This window comes from Hypanus sabinus, chromosome 10 (assembly GCF_030144855.1).
Source record: "Hypanus sabinus isolate sHypSab1 chromosome 10, sHypSab1.hap1, whole genome shotgun sequence".
NCBI classification, from domain to species: Eukaryota; Metazoa; Chordata; class Chondrichthyes; order Myliobatiformes; family Dasyatidae; genus Hypanus; species Hypanus sabinus.
The window spans coordinates 98,022,420-98,038,915 of record NC_082715.1 but is presented as its reverse complement, the minus strand read 5'-3'; the positions used below and the strand labels follow the sequence as shown (position 1 = coordinate 98,038,915).

Genomic DNA, 16,496 nt, shown 5'->3' with positions numbered 1-16,496 from the left:
GAAGGGATTAGTAGCTTTTATTTATAACATGATTATGAAGATACAGCCAGAAATATCGGATAGAATTAGACAAGAATGGGAAAAAGAACTTCGATGTAATATATCAACAGATAAATGGGAAAAAATTTTACAAATGGTTAATTCCTCCTCTATTTGTGCTAAACATGCTTTAATACAATTTAAAATTGTACATAGAGCTTATATGTCTAAAGATAAACTTGCCCGATTTTATTCGCATATCAATCCTCAATGTGACAGATGTCACTTAGAAGTGGCTTCATTGACTCACATGTTTTGGACATGTCCCACTTTACATAACTATTGGAAGGACATTTTTGATGTCATTTCCTCAGTATGGAATATCGATTTACAACCCCATTTTATTACTGCAATTTTCGGTATACCAAATGAAGATGGCAATCAACTTTCCCCTTCAATCAGACGAATGATTGCCTTTGTAACATTAATTGCCAGAAGGTCTATATTACAAAACTGGAAAGAAGTAAATCCTCCTACTACATTTCAGTGGTTCTCCCAAACTATTTCTTATTTGAGTTTGGAAAAAATCAGAAGCACTATCTTTGATTCTTCAATTAAATTTGAAGAAACCTGGGGACCATTTATTCGACACTTTCATATGAATTAATTTGGCTTATTTCAGATCCTTTTCTCTACTTATACTTGTTCAGGTATGGAGTTCTGGAGTTCTTTTCTTGACACCTTTATATATTTATAAAGTGTTATTATTGCCCATGTTAGTGTTAGTTTAGTATTTTTTTTCATTATATATTTTTTCTCATATATAATTTCAATTTTTTTTTTCTCTTTTTTCGACGATTATTTTTGTTTTTCATATATATTTACATAGACTTGATTGATTTATGTACCTTTTGTTGATGGATGTTTTAATAGGATATTATTATCCTATTACTAATGTAATCTCAAGTTTATTGAATCTGTAATCTATTCATTATTTTGTGTTGTTTTTTTTTATATATGAAATTTAATAAAAAGATTGAAAAAGAAAGAAAGAAGGATGAGGGGAAACCGAGCGAATATTGAAAGGCCTACGAAGTGGACATGGAGAGTATGTTTTCTACAGTGCGGAGTCTAAGACTAGAGGGCAGCCTCAAAATACATGGACAACCATTTAGAACAGAGATAAGAAGCATTTTCTTTAACTAGAGGGTTGAAAATTTGTGGAATTCATTGCTACAGATGGTTGTGGAGGGCAAGCCTCTTGGTATATTTAAAGCAGAGGTTGATAGGTTCTTGATTGTTTGAGCTACTGTCACCTTCTTGTCAGTATTGTCACCACCCCCACCTGGACAAAAAAGTCACATACGTTCCGACGCTGTTCATAGACTTCAGTTCAGCATTCAACACAATCATCACTCAGAAACTGATTGGAAAGCTGAGCCTACTGGGCCTGAACTCCTCCCTCTGCAACTGGATCCTAGACTTCCTGATTGGGAGACCTCAGTCAGTCCGGATCGGGAGCAGCATCTCCAACACCATCACACTGAGCACGGGGGCCCCCCAGGGCTGTGTGCTCAGTCCACTGCTGTTCACTCTGCTGACCAACGACTGTGCTGCAACACACAGCTCAAACCACATCATCAAGTTCACCGATGACATGACCGTTGTGGGTCTCATCAGCAAGAACAATGAGTCAGCTGACAGAGGGATGGTGCAGCGGCTAACGGACTGGTGCAGAGCCAACAACCTGTCTCTTAATGTGAACAAAACAAAAGAGATGGTTGTTGACTTCAGGAGGGCACAGAGCGACCACTCCCCACTGAACATCGATGGCTCCTCGGTAGAGATCGTTAAGAGCACCAAATTTCTTGGTGTTCACCTGGTGGAGAATCTCACCTGGTCCCTCAACACCAGCTCCATAGCAAAGAAAGCCCAGCAGCGTCTCTACTTTCTGCAAAGGCTGAGGAAAGTCCATCTCCCAACCCCCATCCTCATCACATTCTACAGGGGTTGTATTGAGAGATTCCTGAGCAGCTGGATCACTGCCTGGTTTGGAAATTGCACCATCTCGGATCGCAAGACCCTGCAGCAGATAGTGAGGTCAGCTGAGAAGATCATCGGGGTCTCTCTTCCCGCCATCACAAACGTTTACACTACACGCTACATCCGCAAAGCAAACTGCATTGTGAAGGACCCCATGTACCCCTCATACAATCTCTTCTCTCTCCTGCCATCTGGGAAAAGACTCCGAAGCATTTGGGCTCACACGAAAAGACTATGTAACAGTTTCTTCCCCCAAGCTATCAGACTCCTCAATACCCAGAGCCTGGACTGACACCTTGCCCTATTGTCCTGTTTATTATTTATTGTAATGCCGGTACTGTTTTTGTGCACTTTACGCAGACCTGTGTAGGTCTGTAGTCTAGTGTAGCTTTCTCTGCGTTGCTTTTTTACGTAGTTCAGTCTAGTTTTTGTACCGTGTCATATAACACCATGCTCCTGAAAAACGTTGTCTTATTTTTACTGTGTACCATACCAGCAGTCCTGGTCAAAATGACAATAAAAGTGACTTGACTTAACTTGTACCAGTCTGGCCAACATTCTCTGTCCTTTATCCCTAACAAGGCATTTTTCGCCCACAGAACTGCCGCTCAATTAATTTTTTTGGTTTTTCACACCATTGCCCATAAACTCTAAAGACTGTAATGTGTGAAAACCTCAGATCATCCATTTCTGATATACTCAAACCATCATGTCTGGCACCAACAATCATTCCACAGTAAAAATCACTTCCCCAATCTGATGTTTGGTCAGAACAACTAAACTGCTAGACCACAACGGTATGTTTTTATGCATTTTATACAGTCAATTAATTAGAAAGTGGTTAGATACATTATAAAATGGGTCCAGTATAAGACTTCTCCAATTACTTCAGCAATGGGCAGAAAACATATGTGTCAAAATGGTAATAAGAAACAACTAAGTGATCTAGGATTTGACAATAATTAATTCAAGTGATGAGACTTGGTAATGTGAAATTATGTTTTTACATTAATTGTTTTGAGTTATCAATTTCATGTTTCTTTGTACTGATTTGTTCAGTAAAACAAAGATGGTACACAATTGGAGAGAAGAAAATGGCAATGGTACTGCAGTAATCAACAGTCCAATGCAAAAGAACAAAAACAACAAATTACCTTCCACCTGGTCTGGATTATTGCTGTGGTACTGTCTTACTAGAGAAAACAATGAACAGGAGGGAGATGTATATGTAATCATGATTTACCTTCTTAGCAAACTCAGGAACTGCATGAAAATGAGTACTCGGAAAGGGGGAACCCTGAACCTGAAGTCAGAGACAGCTCGGAACAAAGAATCAAAAACTGATCACCTTATAAGGTACCCCATGCAAGGCTTATTGAGAAAGTAAGGAGGCATGAGATCCAAGGGGACATTGCTTTGTGGATCCAGAACTGGCTTGCCCACAGAAAGCAAAGAGTGGTTATAGATGGGTCATATTCTGCATGGAGGTCGGTGACCAGCGGTGTGCCTCAGGGATCTGTTCTGGAACCCCTACTCGCTGTGATTTTTATAAATGAGCTGGATGAAGAAGTAGAAGGATGGGTTAGTAAGTTTGCTGATGACACAAAGGTTGGAGGTGTTGTGGATAGTGTGGAGGGCTATCAGAAGTTACAGCAGGACATCGATAGGATGCAAAACTGGGCTGAGAAGTGGCAGATGGAGTTCAGCCCAAATAAGTATGAAGTGGTTGATTTTGGTAGGTCAAATATGATGGCAGAATATAGTATTAATGGTAAAACTCTTGGCAGTGTGGAGGATCAGAGGGATCTTGGGGTCCAAGTCCATAGGTCACTCAAAGCAGCTGCACAGATCAACTCTGTAGTTAAGAAGGCATATGGTGTATTGGCCTTCATCAATTATGGAATTGAATTTAGGAGCTGAGAGGTAATGTTGCAGCTATATAGGACCCTGGTCAGACCCCACTTGGAGTACTGTGCTCAGTTCTGGTCGCCTCACTAAAGGAAGGATGTGGAAGCAATAGAAAGGGTGCAGAGGATGTTGTCTGGATTGAGGAGCCTGCCTTATGAGAATAGGTTGAGTGACTTCGGCCTTTTTTCCTTGGAGCAATGAAGGATGAGAGGTGACCTGATAGAGGTGTATAAGATGATGAGAGGCATTGATCATGTGGATAGTCAGAGGCTTTTTCCCAGGGCTGAAATGGTTGCCACAGAAGACACAGGTTCGGCACAACTTTGTGGGCCAAAGGGCCTTTATTGTGCTGTAGATTTTCTACGTTTCTATGTTTATCCCTTAACAAATAGTAAGCTGTGAAGTTGTGAATAATTGTTCTTAGCTTTGCCAATTAAGAGTTTGAATATTGGTTCATTCACCACGTTCCACAGACCAAGTCTGGAAACTGCATCCTTCAGCCATTCTCAGTGAAGAACATTGAAGTCCACAGCTTGAAGATACTTTCTCACATTCTATGCCTGGCATTTTACTGCCATCAACCAATAATTTTGTAGTAGTATTTTTTCCACCTCCTCTCTGTACACACTACTGCTGTGAGAGAATCCTACAGTACCAAGAAAGGGCCATCACCCCATTTGGTCATTGGTACAAATCTGTTTAGTTCTTTTGTTGTGTGACATTTTGTTTGCTGATAAACATTGATTAGCCTAATCTCAAACAATAACGAGGCAGCCTACAGGGAAGAAGTCATCTCTCTGACACAGTGGTTTCAAGAAAATAACCTCTCTCACAATGTCACTAAAACAAAGGAGCTGGTTGTGGATTACAGGAGGAATGCAGACGGGCTAACCCCTATACCCCTATTGACATCAATGTATCTGGGCTGACGGGGTAAACAGCTTTAAGTTCCTTGGCATCCACATCACCGAGGACCTCATGTGGTCTGTACACACAGGCTGTGTGGTGAAAAGGGCACAACAGTGTCTCTTTCACCTCAAATGGTTGAGGAAGTTTGGTGTGGGCCCCCAAATCCTAAGAACTTTCTATAGGGGCAAAATTGAGAGCATCCTGACTGGCTGCATCACTGCCTGGTATGGGAACTGTAATTCCCTCAATCGCAGGACTCTGCAGAGTGGTGCAGACAGCCCAGCGCATCTGTAGATGTGAACTTCCCACGATTCAGGACGTTTACAAAGACAGGTGTGAAAAAAAGGGCCCAAAGGATCATTAGGGACCCGTCACCCCAACCACAATCTATTTCAGCTGCTACCACCCAGGAAACGGTACCACAGCATAAAAACCAGGACCAACAGGCTCTGGGACAGCTTCTTCCACCAGGCCATCAGATTGATTAACTCATGCTGATTTGAGTGTATTTCTATGTTACATTGACTGTTCTATTTATTATAAATAATAAATTACTATGACTGCACATTGCACATTTAGACGGAGACATAACGTAAAGATTTTTACTCCTTATGTATGTGACCCTTCAACAAGGGTCTCGGCCCGATACGTCGACAGTGCTCCTCCTTATAGATGCTGCCTGGCCTGCTGCGTTCCACCAGCATTTTGTGTGTGTTGCTTGAATTTCCAGCATCTACGGATTTCCTCTGCAATCAACATCTTCAATAATTCTTTGTGAATTCCCTATAAGGAAGAATTCTATGACAAAAATCATAGTTTTCCTCTGCGTCCAATTTCTAATTTCTATGAGCCATCAATCTGCTTGTTTGCTTCATAGTGTGCTTAGATTGATTTGAGCACAGAATCTAAAAATAAAGGAAGCTTGCATACACTGGTTAGAGTATTAAAGTATGGCCACATATCAAAGAAAGGCAATGTATTTAAATTCACTAAAGTATATTTACAAAAAAAATTAATTTAAACAATTATCATTGTATCAGGATATTACATTTACTTTAATCTACAAAAAGAGCAAATAGCCATATATCTTTTCACTTTTGAGTGTCAAGCACCCAAATCCAAATACCATTCAAATTCAGAGTAGGATCATAATTAAGCTCCTTCAGCAATGTACCTTGTGCAATACTGATGAATCAAGGTAATTTGCACAGTAAGAAATATAATGAAATTAACCTAACACATTTCAAGTAGATACAGCCATCAGCAAAATGAGGTTTACATCTCCACAATTCAATTTTCTATGAATCTGTGTAAAAGAGATGGTCACTCCACATAGCTTCAACTTTATAGTTAAGAATATTGAGGATGAAAGACCAGCCTGTTGGAGTATGCCCACAAGAAAATGAATCTCAGGATCGTACATGATGACGTATATGTACTTTGATAATAAATTTACTTTCATCAAGAGAATCCAATGAAAGGAATTAACATATATTCTAATTGATGTATTTTAATTATAATGTCATATTTAATACAAGAGGAACAGTATAACGAATTTATACTATATTGATTACTTTTCAATTTCTAATCTTATATAAACTTGTGCTACTCCGTAATATAAGTGTCATGTGACATTTAGAAAATAGCTCCATACGTACACAAGCTGATTTGATAAGTGAACTATATTACGTTCTGAGTGAATAAATGAAATCAAATTAAACAACTTAAATACGTTATTTTTATTTTTGTGCATGTTAAAAAAGCCACTTTCACCGTGATTACATTGTATGGACACCTTTAAAATGAAAGAAGAACCATAATAAATTCCACAGACTCAATCACAATATTACATAGAGTGTCATATATTCTTCAGGTGATCAATACAGAAGGATTTAGTATCTTAAAGCAAACCTGATTTATCGAGCAATATCTTCCCTTGTAGATTTTATAGAAAAGTACAGACATGGTCCATCTTTACTCAGGAATCGTAGCAGCTGGCAGCTAATCTTTTGGTCAGTGAGAATTAGTCTGGATAAAATGCAACCTGGGACCACGTCTCGCCCTTTACCTCTATAAAGGAAAATCATTGACATGATTTAGAAGAATCTCAGTATCAGTCTTTAATTGAGTGCGCATTAAAAGCATAGCGATTATCCCCTCCTCCTTTAAAACTAATGCTATCTACATGAGAAAAACTATCTTTTCAGAATATTTAAAAACACATTTTGCCCAATTCGAAGGTTTTCTTGCAGCAGAGCAAGTGGACAGAATCAACAAGATGAACTGTACTTAAAGTGGCAAAACACGAGGAAAAGAACTGTGACAATGTAGCTTAGTTAAATTTAACTTGCCTGACTGCCTTATTGACAAACAATTCAGGTTATTTCATCAGTATCTTATTCCCATGGTAACCTTGACCTCAACCAAACATCAATATTTCTTATCCATCCCTCCCCTACCATCTCTTGAAATTAAAACTTGTCTTCTCTTTTACCCAATGCTGACAGATCTTTGACCTAAAACATTAACTCTGTTTCTCTTCCCATAGATCTTACCTGATTGTCTCCGTCTTTCGAGATCGTCTCTGAGTTAGATAGAGCTCTTATAGATAGCGGGGTCAAGGGATATGGGGAGAGAGCAGGAACGGGGTACTGATTGTGTATGATCAGCCATGATCACAGTGAATGGCAGTGCTGGCTAGAAGGGCCGAATGGCCTACTCCTGCACCTACTGTCTATTTCCACCATATTCGATTCTTTTTCAATCATTTTTGAATTTTCATAAGATTAAAACACTTTGTATGTATGTATGAATATATTTATAGGAACAATATTCTAGCAATTGTGTTAAAGAGATTTTGAAGAACAAAACTATGTACTAGTCAAAGGACATTGCAACACATCCTATAGACCTGATGCACAACTTTAGCACAATTTTTTCTACAAACTGGCTATGCGTCAGCATTCAGCTAATCAAAGCACCTAAAAGGACCTGCTGAGAACCACCCTGAGCATTGTGATATGTTGTTCAGGATGGCTCACAGTAGGTCCATTTAGGTTCTTTGATTTAGTTGAAAGCTGGGACATGGCCAACATCCATCTTTTGGCCCCCATTCATGAGTGAATGACACTTGAGGAATCTGGGCAGAATGTAGTAATATTTGAACAATGATTCTGAAATGACTTTCAGATACTCTGCCATGTATAGGTGTGTGCCTCCATACGCTATCCATTCCTGCTGTTATCTGGCTGTGCATTCCCTTCACAAAACCTTTTTGGGAATTTTGGTATCATCTGGCTGGTCAGCAGATATGAGGCAAGGGACTGAAATTAATCTGGAGAGATTTCTAATTTAGTGAGGTGGAAAGTATCAGAGAGGTTAAGAATTATACCTTAAAGAATTACCTTAAAAGGTATTGTCCAATTTACATCCACATCACTAACACTTATCCATCTTATAGTTACTTTTCCCTATTATATCCTTCAGTTCAATGTCTTCCATTATATTTGCCCCTCCCAGTCAAATCACTTGAGATTTTTTTGTTACATGTAGGTTATTTTTGGTCTATAGACAGGGGAACAGATCTGACAGCTATTTACAATGTAAGAAATAAGACTCAAATTCACAGCTGGGACTCAGCTAAGTGAATAGATTATGGAAGCAACATTAAATCATGGTTGCCAGCTGGTGGAGTAGTGGCATTAGCGCCAGACTTCAAGGCGCTGGAGTGGTCCTGGATTCAAACCTGGCCAGGTCCTTGCTCACTTTCCATCTATACTAGGTTGAGCACCAAGCTAGCAACTCAGCTTCGTAAAAAACAGGAAAATAATGCTAACGAAACGGCAACCAATGCACCAGAAGATGTGGAAGGAATAACAATTAAAGCATGGTAGATGTGTCAATATCTGTTTAGTCTTAGACATGATGCCAAACGGAGAATGAATAGCAGATTTCTGTTAGTGAATCACTTGGGTCTAAACAACAACCAGATAGACAAATTATTACTGACTTAAGGATTTTAAAAATATGTGAAAACAGAAATTTAAATGTCTCAACCGGCACGGAGGAATTTGAATTTTTCCTCAACTGCCGCCTGGATATCAGTTCAGATTTCTTACCGTGCTTGTATAAAGCAAGAAAGTAATGTTATTCATATTTACAAAAGAAAAAAAACGAATGCTACAATGCCTATCTTACCGTATACAACAACTTGAAGATTTATATATACTTTTGGCTAACTCAGCTTGAAATGACTGTCCACCAGCAGCATAAATAATTTTGATACTACATATGCTCAAGTTTAATTCGTTTCAAGTAATCTTTTAATGTTTTTGTGAAATTCTGTAGCAATGACAGGATGTCATATCATTTTCAAAACACCATGTTCTGTGAAGCATATAACACAATCAATGTAATACTTTTATATTTCTGATAAAATGGAAAAGGCATATTAAAACTTAATCCTTGCTGAATATCAAAATAAAAACTAATCACCTTCTTTGAAAGACAGATTATGTGAGGGCCTTGCAACTCTGTCAACAGATTTTGATTATGTATGTATTTCAGATGTTAACTCACATCTTTTTGAAACTTTGAGATCTCTTACCAGCTGCTTTTAATAATTTATCATCTTCCGCAAAGCATCAAAGCACTTCCATTTGTCTGGTATGTAAAAGGGTTCAAAGATATGTGGAAAAGGTGTATCATATCCACAGACTCTGCTGATTGGGGCCTCCAGGTTGAGAAAGCACTCTTCCTGTAAATTACAAGAAATAATGTAATAAGAACTACTGGATACAGTGACTATCAAATTTTGTTTACTATAAAATCAATATGGTGTTTTAGTCAGCAACACTGTATTAGGCACAAAGCACCCTTGGAGTACTTCTGGATTAGAATAGATGTGGTAATATCATATCAGCTAGTTTAGTTTTCAGTGACTAACATTTCTTATCTCTGTGATGCAAATTCTACCATATTTATTTATTTGCATAGCACTAACCAGCTTCTTGAAAGGGCAGATTGAGTTTACAAAACGAAACAAAACACGCCCATCAATATAATAACATTATTGTTCTTCTTCTGTGTGTGTTTAATGAGCCATATAATGAGAATGGATCTACAGTTTGTTTTCAATGATGCAAATAATGTTCTGCAATGAGACATTCAAAAACATAGAGCTTATGAAAAGAACTTATACAAGTTCCATTTACTAACCAGTGTTTCATGATCAGAACATTGAATTGATCTTAACATATGGAGATAACATCAGAAATGCTTAGTCACATCTTGGAACCAAAATTAGTATTTAGAAATAATTTACCCTTGAAAATATTGCAATATGATATGGAGCAGAAATGTTGAATGCTCTGTACAAGCAACTAAGTTTGAAATGGAAAGTTTACAGGGGATATACAGCTACTTCCCTAAAATTCAGATGGTTATTGATGGATGAATGAGAACCAAGGGCTCTCACCATGATTTATGAAGCCAGTAATTTTCATTCCAAGCTCCTCAATGCATTTAATGTGGAATATATTGGAAAATGTGGCAGACACAGAGATGCTAATTCTGGATTTTTATTCGGGTTGGAGTGCCTCACTCCAGGCTACCCGTACAGGTAGTTAAGAAGTTCTAAATTGCCTTTCAGCAAGGGTTCATATTCAGACAAATAATTATTCTGGGGACGGTATGTAAAGTAATTGGTAATCAATATGTTAATGCTGTAATCATCAAGTCATTGAATAAAAACAACACAGGTGGTCCTTTCTGAACAAACACACACTTTCTCTCTCTACAAGAGAACTCTGCAATTACTCTTTAATACTGATCCAGTTCTTTATCTGAAAACCACCAGAGAATATTTCCAGATACTGACCACCAACTACAGATAAATAGTTATTTCAAAAATTATCTTTGGTTCTGTTGCCTTAACTCTAGGCCACTTCATTTTCTTCCTCTAATAGGAAAAGTTTCTCTACCTACTTTTTGAAAGACTACTCATCATTATGAATACCTCTAATAAACATCCTCTCAATCGAGCTTTTACACTCTTTAATAAAAACAGAAATTGCTGGAAATGTTCAGCAGATCAGACAGCATCTTTGGAAAGAGGAACAGTTGACAGTTCATGTCAATGATTTTTCATCAGATAGGTCATCAACTTAAGACATTACCTGTTTTTCATGTCCACAGATACTATCTGCATTAAGATTCATCTGTCATTTGGCCCCGCTCTATTATTACCCTCTTACATGGTTTGACACACTGACCTTGCTATCAATCACTATTTCTGATCATAAACTAATTACAAAGCGTATTTTCAAAACATACTCTAGTTCTGAGAAAAGAAGCTGCTCTTTGACATTAGTCAGCAGCCCAGGGAGTTCAAAATGAAAAGTGCCAACCAGGCAGTGAAGGTGAGAAATTACAACCTCCTTTTCCTTCCCACAGACTCTAACCAACCTTTCCAAGACTTCCTGCTCTTTTCTGGGCAAGAGATTGGGCTGCTCATTGTAGGCATTCTCCCTTCTCGATCCTGCCTGGGAAAGGCTGAGAGCAAAGGTTCAGGGACATCCAGATTTTCAGCATTGCTTGTGTCATCAGCAGTGCCAGCCTTTTGCTGATGCAAAGATTGGGAGAATTCCCTTCATTGGTGAACTTTTATACAGAACTGGCACTGCTGTTGAACCAACACAAGATTAACTGAAATGCAAGCAAATAAACTCCGACATCCATTTGCTAGCCAAGAGTTACAGGATAAATTGCTGATGATCCAAAAGAGGATACATTTTAAACACAGGACATTCTGTAGATGCTGGAAATCTTGAGCACACACACAAATTGTCGGAGGAACTCAGCAAGTCAGGCAGCATTCACGGAGGGAAATAAACAGTCGACACTTCAGGCTCAGATTCTTCATCAGGACTTCATATGCACAATTTTATCAAATGGCTTTTGGAATCCATGTACGCATCCATTAACCTTCCCCAAGGATGCTTCCATTGATTTATTTATCTGGGTTTAATTTGTTTTGGAACAATGATGTATAAAGAGAACCAGAAATTTATGGCCAATAGTTTCATACTTTCTATCCGTAATTCCACAATAAACTCATAATTTTCCCTTCTAGACTTGTTATGTCTCTTAACATTCTGCGAATCGTGCACCAGCACATCTAGATACCTTTGAACTTAATTCATTTGCAGTCTAATTCCAGTTAGAGAACAATCTACTTTTTGATTCCTCTTTCCAAAATACCTCATAGTTTACTACATCACATCCTATTTGCCAGATTTTCACCCAACCACTCAATCCATCTAAATCCTATTCCAGGATCACAATACCCTCCACTTAATTTTGTGAAATGGTGATTTGTAGTCTGGCATTATCTTCCTACACAGTAAAGAGAGATGCAAAATACAGATTTAATTTCTCACTCTTGCCCTCTGTCAAAAAAGGTCTCAATTTTAGTGCCTAACCAGTTCCCTTCAATATCCATGACAGGCTAATAGCATTTATTGATTCCCTTTGTCAGTTGATATTCTGATTTCATTTTTCCTCTTTATCCTCTTCACTCCCTTTCACCATTCAGAGATCTACATTCAATCTGGTTCTCACTTAACATCTGTCACATATCCACTTCTATGTTTCAACTTTCTCTCTATCCTTACGACTCTATTTGTCTGTTCTCCTTGGTGGAAATTTACCACAGTGTACCTGAATTACCTCCCTTTCGAAAATCACCTATTCATCAATTACAATTTTGCCTCCCAAACTTTCATTCTAATGTGTGCAGGCAAGGTTCTTTCTCAATATACTAAACCTAGTCTAGTGTGGAGCTTGCCTTTTTCCACAACTTGCCAAAACCTTACGCCATTACAGTCTTGGTTCCTTGAATAGAGTCATGGAGCAGTTCAGCACAGAAACATGCCCTTTGGTCTTCTTAGTCTCCACTGATCTGGTTTTATGCCTAGTGCCATCTCCTACATCTGGATCAAAGCCCTCCTAACCATTCTCATTCATGTACCTCACCAAACTTCTCCTAAATATTAGCATTGAATCCACATCTACTCTTTCCCTGGCAGCTCATTCCACACTCACACCACCCTCTAAGAGAAGTAGTTTTCCCTTTAAGTATTTCACTTTTCACCCTAAACCTATGACCTCTAGTTCGAGTCTCAATGAACCTGAGGGGAAGAAGTCTGCATGCATTCACCCTATCTATACTCCTTATAATTTGTATACCTTCATAAGATCTCCTCTCATTCTTGAGTGCTCCAGAGAGTAAAGTCCTAACCTATTCAATCTATCCCTGTAACTCAGGTCCTCAGGTCTTGACAAATTTTCCAGGCACTCTTTCAAGCTTATTGAAATCTTTCCTGTAAGGGAGTGACCAAAGCTGCACATAATACTCCTAATTTAGCTTCACCAATGTCTAAAACAACTTCAACATAACATTCCAACTCCTGGGTTCAATACAGTGGATTCCAGTTAATTGGACCATCAGTTAATCAGGGCAGACACTTATTTGGAACAACTTTTAAAGAACAAAAACTAAGTGGGAAAATTGCCAGGATTCCGTTCATTTATTTGGGTCTCTATGCCACTTCATGTGGCAGGAGACTGTTACCCAATAAATTCTAACTAGCATTAATCGCACTACACCATGCTTAAGAGTGAAAAGTTTTTAAATACTGTTAGTTGGGTGTTTTATGCTCAAAAAGCAGTGATTCTGTTTCTGCTAGCAAGTGAGAAATAAGCAGCAAAACAATTCTGAACTGTTTTGCTCACTGCGGTTTCAAGCATTCCGGCTTGGAAATGCCAGAAACAGCTGGGATTGAAAATTAAATGACTTCACTACTTCAACAGGTTAGGAGCTAACAAAAATTTGAAGGTATCAATAATCACCTTGAATGTTACAATGAAAATAAAGTTTTGGACGATGTAGTCATTACCTGCACGAGATGTCTACACTGATTTTGTTCCTTGATGAATGAATTCTGGATGAATTCCTCCACGATAACTAATGGGAATTAATACTCAGTTTTATAGTATGGTAGTACTATTGGTGATGTTGGAGGCTACCTCATTAACGATATGGAAGAGGGGACTGAGTGTAGTGTACCTAAGTTTGCTGATGAAACTAAATTGAGTGGAAAAGCAAATTGTGCAGAAAATACAGAGTCAGCAGAGATTTAGATAGGTTAAGTCAGTGAGCAAGGGTCTGACAGATCGAGTACGATGTTGCTAAATGTGAGGTCATCCACCTTGGAAGGAAAAATGAAAGAACAGATTATTATTTAAATGGTAAAAAATTGCAGCATGCTGCTGTGCAGAGGGACTTGGGAGTGCTTGTGCATGAATCACACAAGGTTGGCCTACAGGTGCAGCAGGCTATCAAGAAGGCAAATGGGAGGTTGGCCTTCATTGCTAGAAGGATTGAATTTAAGAGCAGGGAGGTCATGCTGCAACTGTACAGGGTACTGGTGAGGCCACACCTAGAATACTGTGTACAGTTCTGGTCTCCTTTCTTGAGGCTGTGCAGAGGAGACTCATCAGGTTGATTCCAGAGATGGAGCGGGGGAGGGGGGCAGGGAAACTATGAGGAGAAATTGAGTCGCCTGGAATCGTACTCGCTGGAATTCAGAAGAATCAGAAGAAATTTTATAGAAACATGTAAAATTATGAAAGGGATAGGGAAGATAGAGGCAGGAAAGTTGTTTCCACTGGCAGGTGAGAACAAAACTAAGGGACATAGCCTCAAGATTCGGTGGTTGGTGGAGTAGATTTAGGAAGGAGATGAGGAGGAACCGCATTTCCCAGACAGTGGTGAATCTGTGGAATTCTGCCCAAAGAAGCAGTGGAGGCGACCTCAGTAAATATATCTAAGACAAAGTTGAATGGATTTTTGCATAATAGTGGGTTATGGGGAAAAGGCAGGTAGGTGGAGATAAGTCCATGGCCAGCTCAGCCATGATCTTATCGAATGACACAGCAGGCTTGATGGTCCAGATGGCCTACTCCTGCTCCTACTTCTTATGTACTTATGTGTTCTAATTTGTTCTGTATTTCACTTAAGTATATAACTTGTTGCTCAGTTTGTCTTTTTTATATCTTTTTAACTATTTCCATGAAGCTTTGGCTAAATGGGGCAGTGGCTTATTTGTGCTGAAATGCACTGACTCCAATGTGTCCAAATTAACCCGAATCCTCCGTACTTTGATTTATGAAGGCCAATGTGCCAAAAGCTCTCTTTACAATCCTATTTACCTGTGATGTCACTTTCAGATGTTTTGTCCTACCATTCACTGTACAAGTTCTACTCTGGTTGTTGTCCTTTCAAAATGCAACCTCACCCTTGCCTGCATTAAATTCCCTCTTTTTCCAGTCCATTTTCAATGCTGATTCAGACTACTTGGTAAGCTTCGATTGCCTTTCTCACTGTTCACTATTTGCCATCTGTAACTCTTAGTGCCATCTGCAAATTTGTTGATCCAGTTTACTACATTATCATCTACATCATTATACAGATGAGAAACAACGACGGTCCAATTTCCCTGTGACACATCAGTGATCAAAGATCTCCGGTCAGAGAAGCAACTACCTACAATCACTCTCTGGTTTCTCCCACTAAGTCAATGCCAAATCCAATTAACGACTTCATCCTGAATGCCCAGCGACTTAACTTTCTGGACCAGTCTCTCAAGTAGAACCTCGCAAAGGCCTTGGTAAAGTTCATTTAGACAATGTCCACTGCCCTCCCTTCATCATCCTTCTTTGTAACATTCTCAAAAAACTTTATAAGATTGGTTAGCAATGACCTGTCACTCAAAAACGCCATGCTAACTATCCCCAAACAGGCCCCATCTATCCAAGTACTTATATACCCTGTCCCTTATAATGCCTTCCAATAAGTTACACATGACTGATGTCAGGCTCGCCAGCCTATAACTTCCTGGCTTATCCTTAGGGCCTTTCTTAAACAACAAATGACAATTACTATCGTCCAGCCCTCCAGCACCTCACCTTCACCTAGCTAAGGACAGTTTAAATATCTCTGCCAGGGCCCCTGCAGTTGCTGCACTAGCCTCCCACAAGGCCCGAGGGAACACCATGTCATGCACTGGGGGTTTATCTACCCTAATTTGCCTCAAGACAGCAAACACTTCCTCTTCTGTAATCCAAATATGGCCCATAAGACGATAAAACTAAAGACACTGCAGCAGAATCAGGCCATTCAGCCCATCAAGTCTGCTCTGCTATTTCATCATGAAATTTATTATTCCACTGAACCCCATTCTCCCGCCTTCTCCCTGATCTTTGACATTCTAACTAATCAAGAACCTATCAAACTCCACCTTAAAGAAACCCAATGTTTTGGTTTCCTCAACCATCTATGACAATGAATTCTACATATTCACCACCATCTAGCTAAAGAAATTCCTCCTCATCTCTATTCTAAACAGACGTCCTTGTATTTTAAGGAGTCCTAGACTTTGCCACTATAGGAATCATCCTCTCTATGCCCACTGTATCTAGGCCTTTCAATATTTGATGGGTTTCAATGAGATCCACCTCATGACTTTTTTCCTAGGTTCTATAGACTTTGTGCCCCTCTCCTGAGTAAATACAGATTCTCTTAATGTAGCTATACT

The 16,496-nt window shown here is 39.0% G+C and overlaps 1 protein-coding gene across 1 annotated transcript in view; it reads right to left on the bottom strand.

The window, feature by feature from the left end:
- Positions 1–6,558: 6,558 nt before the first annotated feature.
- Positions 6,559–16,496, bottom strand: part of bckdhb (branched chain keto acid dehydrogenase E1 subunit beta) — a 223,359-nt gene continuing 213,421 nt past the window's right edge. Inside the window, exons 10-11 of the mRNA XM_059982370.1 lie at positions 9,446–9,595; positions 6,559–6,909 (exon numbers count right to left, since the gene is read on the bottom strand). Of these exons, the coding sequence (XP_059838353.1) occupies positions 9,455–9,595 (141 nt within the window). The 3' untranslated portion in view covers positions 6,559–6,909; positions 9,446–9,454. The remainder of the gene's footprint in view (positions 6,910–9,445; positions 9,596–16,496) is intronic.